The sequence below is a fragment of the Asparagus officinalis genome, chromosome 1 (assembly GCF_001876935.1).
Source record: "Asparagus officinalis chromosome 1, Aspof.V1, whole genome shotgun sequence".
NCBI lineage: Eukaryota > Viridiplantae > Streptophyta > Magnoliopsida > Asparagales > Asparagaceae > Asparagus > Asparagus officinalis.
In genome coordinates, this window is record NC_033794.1 from 100,721,735 (window position 1) to 100,727,820 (window position 6,086).

At 38.6% G+C, this 6,086-nt stretch overlaps 1 protein-coding gene and 1 long non-coding RNA gene across 5 annotated transcripts in view; one reads left to right on the forward strand and one right to left on the reverse strand.

Annotated features, from left to right (window-relative positions):
• Positions 2,820–6,086, forward strand: part of LOC109828803 — a 36,315-nt gene continuing 33,048 nt past the window's right edge. For 2 of the 3 annotated variants that reach the window (XR_002243845.1, XR_002243844.1), the window contains exons 1-3: positions 2,820–3,277; positions 3,370–3,413; positions 3,924–3,979. This is a non-coding gene — a long non-coding RNA (uncharacterized LOC109828803). The remainder of the gene's footprint in view (positions 3,278–3,369; positions 3,414–3,923; positions 3,980–6,086) is intronic. The other variant, XR_002243846.1, reaches the window with a different exon arrangement.
• The window catches only part of LOC109828800 (cationic amino acid transporter 5), a 3,319-nt gene continuing 1,507 nt past the window's right edge, over positions 4,275–6,086 (reverse strand). Inside the window, exon 2 of one of the 2 annotated variants that reach the window (XM_020395745.1) lies at positions 4,275–5,660. In XM_020395745.1, coding sequence (XP_020251334.1) covers positions 4,436–5,660 — 1,225 coding nt within the window. In that variant the 3' untranslated portion in view covers positions 4,275–4,435. The other variant, XM_020395744.1, reaches the window with a different exon arrangement.

The window sequence follows — 6,086 nt, forward strand, 5'->3', positions numbered from 1 at the left end:
AAAGTTGTTAACTGAGATAGCAATGATATCAACAATGAAGAAAGCTACGATTTTTCCCGCGAACACCCATGTGCTCATGCCATTGTTGCAATCCTCTTTATGAGAAGGAAGATTGAGGACTATGTGTTTGACTTTTATAGGAAAGACACTTACATGATGTGTTATTATAAATTACCGAATCATGTTGAGGGTAGCAAATTTTGGGACATGGAAGGAGAGAGTATGGTTTTGCCACCCAATATTGTCAAGAGGAAGCTAGGTAGGCCAAAACTGCTAGAAGGAGGGACTCTGATGAACCGACAAGAAAAATCAACAAGGCTTCAAGAGCAGGAGTCCCAACAAAGTACTCTAATTGTGGAGAAAGTGGACATACTAGAAAGAATTGCCCACATTCAAAATAAGCTACTCACCAAGTAACACTATTTGGTTTATTTCTACTTCTATATACTGAGTTGAATGGTATTCACTATACAAATATATTCTTTTTTCTTGCAATGTAGGTATCACAATCTCAAGAAAATGATGGAGGTTCAACTAGCAATGTAGGATCAACAAGCCAAACAAGAAATAAGGGTGGTAGACCAAGAGGAAGGAAGAATAAAATAGGTTAATCACAAGATGAATTAACCAGAAACAATGTCCCTATAGCAGCTTTAATAATAGTAGAGAAAAAGGCCATGAGAACCAGCACTAGAAGAGAAATGAAAGCATAATCAGCTCCAGAAACTAATGCTAGAGGGATGGGTAGAGGAAGGGGAAGATCTAGAGGTAGAGGCCATGGACATGAGGGAAGCTCAGAAGCTAGAGGAAGTGGTGGAGATAGTAGCATAGGCATGCCTGAAGGCTGTGGACTGTGACAGGGTGAGCATGGTGATATAGCTTTTAGAGGATCAAGTCAAGCACCACCAATATTTATTGGACCTTCAACTCAAAATGATTCTTAAGTGTTGGACTAATTTGTAAATTTATGGTTAAATATACATATTCGTTTATATTTTCAGATGTATTTTGGGATTAATTTGAATATGGAAAAACTATGACCAGTTTAGCCTATATTGTTATTTCTATATATTTTGTGCTTGTTTTTGTGGATAAAATAATTTTGGCAATGACAATATATTCTCAATGTGGTTATTTTCAAGTTGTACATATTGTGTTCAGGTTTTGTGTATATATACAAGTTGTGCCTATGTACAAGGGTATATATACAATTTGTGCATGTATACAAGTTGTACATGTATACATGTTGTGCATATTGCACATGCCTAGATTTTGGGGTTTTTTATGAAGAACATATATCAGTTGCACATTCATCACACACATACACATAACATGATTTTATTACATGATCTCTTACACGAGTCAAGTCTGTTTTTACAATCACCCATTTTTAACAACATACAAACCCAAACAAATTATAACCAAAACAAGATACAAAATAACCCTCTTCATCATTCTCATCTTCACAATCTACAACTTAATTTCATTCTCCATTAAATTTTTTTTCTTCTCAATTTCAACAACTCTTGCATATATGATTCAGTTTCAATCTGGCACATGCCAAAATCTTCTTTCATCTTGGCAATTTCGTTACGAGACTCACTAAACTGGTCTTGGCAGTGTCATCAGTTGTCTTTAATGTGCTCCTCAACTCTTTAATTTCTTCTCTTAGAAGAGAAAATAGTGGAGAAGCAGCCATACACATAGGAGCGTCAAACCACTCCCAAAGCCTACAATCACCACTCTGATAAAATTGAAGAAACACAAATGTCATAAAATTTAAGAACATACGTTGTATTTTGGGCAGCGATAGAATCTCCTCCCTGTATTATCATTTATCATCGAAGTATAGAACTCACACTCCAATCCGCAACGACAAATTTTCAAACCACAGCTCTTACCTACTTCATTCCACCATTGTACACACATAAACCTGTTGAAACTATAGCCAAAGCTTACAATGCTGCTAATTGACTGGATACTAGAGCTTGATGATAGCATGGCGAAGCGTGAAGAGACCAATGAAGCCCTAATTCCCTTCAATCCCTAGTTTCATCCCCAATTCTTAAAAGCCCTAATTTTTGAAACCCCTTCAACTTTAAATTAAACTAACTACTATGTCATGTCATCTCCCATCTGCCACATCAGCATAGAATCTGTTAAAACGGATGCCCATGTGCACTCGCGTGATAACTTAACCGTTAGATCGAACTCCAACGTCGAAAATGGCAATTTGACATCGTAAAAGTCACTTTGTAGGTTAAACTGTTGCCGGTGTCAATTTATAGGCTAAATTGGTATATGAGTGTCACTTTATAGGCTAATATGATATTTTAGCCCAATCAAGTAAGATATTCTCAAAAGTTATCAACCTCAATCCTCAAATCTAATAATGATTTTTTTTGAAAGATAAGAAGAAGAAGAAGAAGAATCAATCTAATAGAGATTAGTTGAAAATCAGAGGGATGTAACCTTAGTTGGTCAAGGCTTTTTCTAACAAGTGCCCTATGAGCACTCACTAGGACGTGAGAAAGAGAGTGCAGATTCTCTACAATCTTGATTGTAGGCGATGCCTACACCTAGTTACATGAGTCAATATTATTGGTTTATCTCAATAAGTCCAATAATTAAAAAGTTTTTTTTATATAATTTAGATAAATAATATTATTCATATGGTTCATTTTAGTGAAGAGATATAATTAGTAAGCTGCAAAGATTGTCTGTAACTAAGGATGCAGATGAAGAGAGAAGAGAGGTAATAAGAAAAATAAGTAATACAGGAGAGATTCAAATGCTATTCATTTCTTTCCACATTTCTCCTTCCCTAAAGAGTACCCACATCTGTTAGCAAAATCGTCGGCAACACTTTATGTGCTCTCAAATTTTTTTATTGACACATTAGTTCACTTTGTTATGCAAATGAGAATATTCCTCCTCGCCTCCCAACTTTAAAAGTTTTTTTTTACCATTACTTTTGTGGTATTTACTCCCTTAAATTAGAGAAAAACTAATGAACATAGGACTGCAAACTGGATAAATTACAGAAAATTCTTCTTATGTTTAGATGATTGACAGGAAATCTCCTAACATTTCAAAAGTAACACTTTTTCTTTTCTCTTTAAATTCCTACATAATTAATTAATAATGTGGAGCCATAACCAGATTCGCACGCAAAACCTGAACTGAACCGAGAATTAAATAAAAACCTAGAATCTAAATTCCCCCGAAAACAGTCCTCAAATTTTCTGTTGCTCCAGGAATCGCTTCGTTGTCAAAGGTAAATTCTCTCTTCAGCTGCAAATCACAGCAATGTACATGAATTTCTTTCTTATTTGAAGAAAATTAAACGTGCGCATCATCTGTTTGCAGAAATGCCCAAATGAGAAATGCTTGAGGATAGCTTCTTATTTCAGGTACATTCTCAATTTATATCGTATTAGCATGGTTATTTTAAGCTTATTAAATTTTATGAAATTTTTACTGGAAATAAATTTTAGAACGACAGACAACATGATGTGTTTGATAGAACTCTAGAATGCTCCTCTTGTTTTTTTCAGAAGATTCTTCGAGATTGTATGCAATGTTACTGGAATTTCCTTTTAGTTCGTTGTTTGTGTCAATGATCAAAGGAGGAGACTTTGCATTGTGGGCAGAGTTTTCTAGTGGAGAAATACGTTTAGGGTTCAAGTTTGATTCTACCCCTAAACCAAACTATGTGACATTAGCTGTTCTTCTAGTTATAAATGAGTTATCTTGAGAGAACTTTTGAGCTCCGCTCTGCTACTGGGAATTTCGTGTACGATCTTATATCATTAGAAACTTAAAAATAACTGTCAGAGGAACCCAATCACTATAAACCCATAGTTGATTCCGCATTTAGTCAGCATGGGACTAATTGGATCCTTACATTTTAACGCCTGCAGAAATTGGTAAATTCTATAGACAGACGAGGCTTGGGGTTTGACAACAGCAGCAATGGGTTAGTTTACGAAACTTACTTGCTCCTACTAAAGTGCATCGCTTAACTGTGGTTGTACATGTACCATCATTTTTTTCATTAAGGATGTAACTTAGGTCAAAGAAGGAGCCACTGTATGTACTGAAATATTGAGTAAAAGAGGAGGATGAAAGCAAAAGGAGAGCTTCAGACAGTAAGGGATACACTACCGCTGAGAATATTTCTGTGGGTGGGTAGCCTGAAAGTGAATACTGAATTCAAAGGTTATTCATGAGTCGAGAACTGCAGAAAAAGTTTCGACATGTTAGTTTCTCAGATAGTTGAAGATTTTATTACGTTCTTTCTAACTTTCAGTAAATATCTTAGTTATCTGTATATACACTGGATTAGGAACATTCTTGCTACGAACAAACCACATCTTATTCATGATCAGAAAGAACTAGAAAAGTCACACCACACGCTTTTGCACTTCACTCTTCAAGGACCTGGTTCTTCTTCTCTCTTGATGTCACCATTCTTCTGTACTTCCATTTCATCCAGCTTATCGCATCGCCCGTGGGCCATGTCATAAGTTGCATGAACCCCAAAGAACACATAGTAAATAATCATTATGCCTGTACAGATGCCAAACCTTATGAATGCATCAGCTCCCAAAGACCCCATGAGAAATAGATTCGTGGAAATAGACAAAGATGGAATCCACGGCACCAAAGGAACTCCCCACACCTTTGGACTATGTCTTTGGGGAAGAAATACTTGAATCCCCAATGTTCCCACAACCCACAATGGAACAGTAATTAGATACCCAATCCATCCGTGAGGTCTCAACCCCCAATAAGCTGAAGTGCCCATTGATGAACCAATGATGAATACTAGGCAAATCACTAGCTTCAACAGGTCTCTTTGGGTTGAGACTCCCCTTGCATAGTATCTCCTCACTAGAAGTGCTGTTGCCATCATCATAAAGATGAAGAGCGTGCTTATTGATAACAAGCTCGCCAACACATCCAGGCTCGAGAACAAAGCAATGCAGGCACTACAAATAGTAATCAGAAGAGTTGCGTAGACCGGCGTACCTGTCTTTGGGTGAACTAGGGCAAAAATAGGAGGAATTATGTGACTTCTTGCTATGTGAGTGGTGTACCGAGCTTGCCCGAGTGCACCGACAAGAAGAACCGTTGTCATCCCCTTGAGCGCACCAAGGGCCACAAGATATTGTGCCCACTTCATTCCTACACTTTTGAAGGCAACAGAGTAGGCTGCATTTGGGTCAATCTCTGTGTACTTCTGCATCATGCTCAGCGCAAGTGCCATCAAGCAATATATTGCTGTGATGATTGACATTGAGCCTAATAGACCTAGCGGTATGTCCCTTGAAGGGTTTCTTGTTTCTTCTGCCATCGTGGCAATGTTGTCGAATCCACCATAGGCAAAGTAGACGATAGCAGCTGCTCGAAATACGCCTTGGACTCCATGAGGGAGAAAGGGTGCCAAGTTATTGGTGTTAGCATGGGCAAAGCCAGCTACTATGACAAAAACTATGACAATTGAGTGGATAGCCGAAGCAATCCAGTTGAAGTAAGACGTCTTCTTTGTGCTTAAAATTGCAATGGTTGAAGTGGTTATGAGTACGACAACTGCAATTGGATCCAGCAGGTTGAAGTCCTTCGCAAGATTGGTACGGATTCTTAATGAATTTGGGGTTCGATTTAGGAGGGTTGCTAGGTACGAAGTCCATGACCTCGCTACTGCAGCTGTACCAATAATGCTTTCAAGAATCAAGTTTGCCGCCGCTATGAATGCTGCAAAGTCGCCCAGCTCCACGCGCAAATAAGCGAAGGAGCCACCTGCAACTGGTATTTCAACAGCAAACTCAGTGTAACAAAAGACAGAAAGCATGGCAGAGATGCCAGAGGCAACATAAGAGAGAACAATGGCAGGTCCTGCGTGATCATGGGCTTCTTGACCGGTGAGGACGAAGATGCCTGCACCAATGACAGAGCCGAAGCCAAACCAGGTGAGATCCCACCAGTTGAGGCATCGCTTCATCTCATGCTCGCTCTGCCTACGGACATTGCCGAGTTCGGTGGCATCATCAGACCGGCCTAGTAGCCTGTCCGCGAGCCGA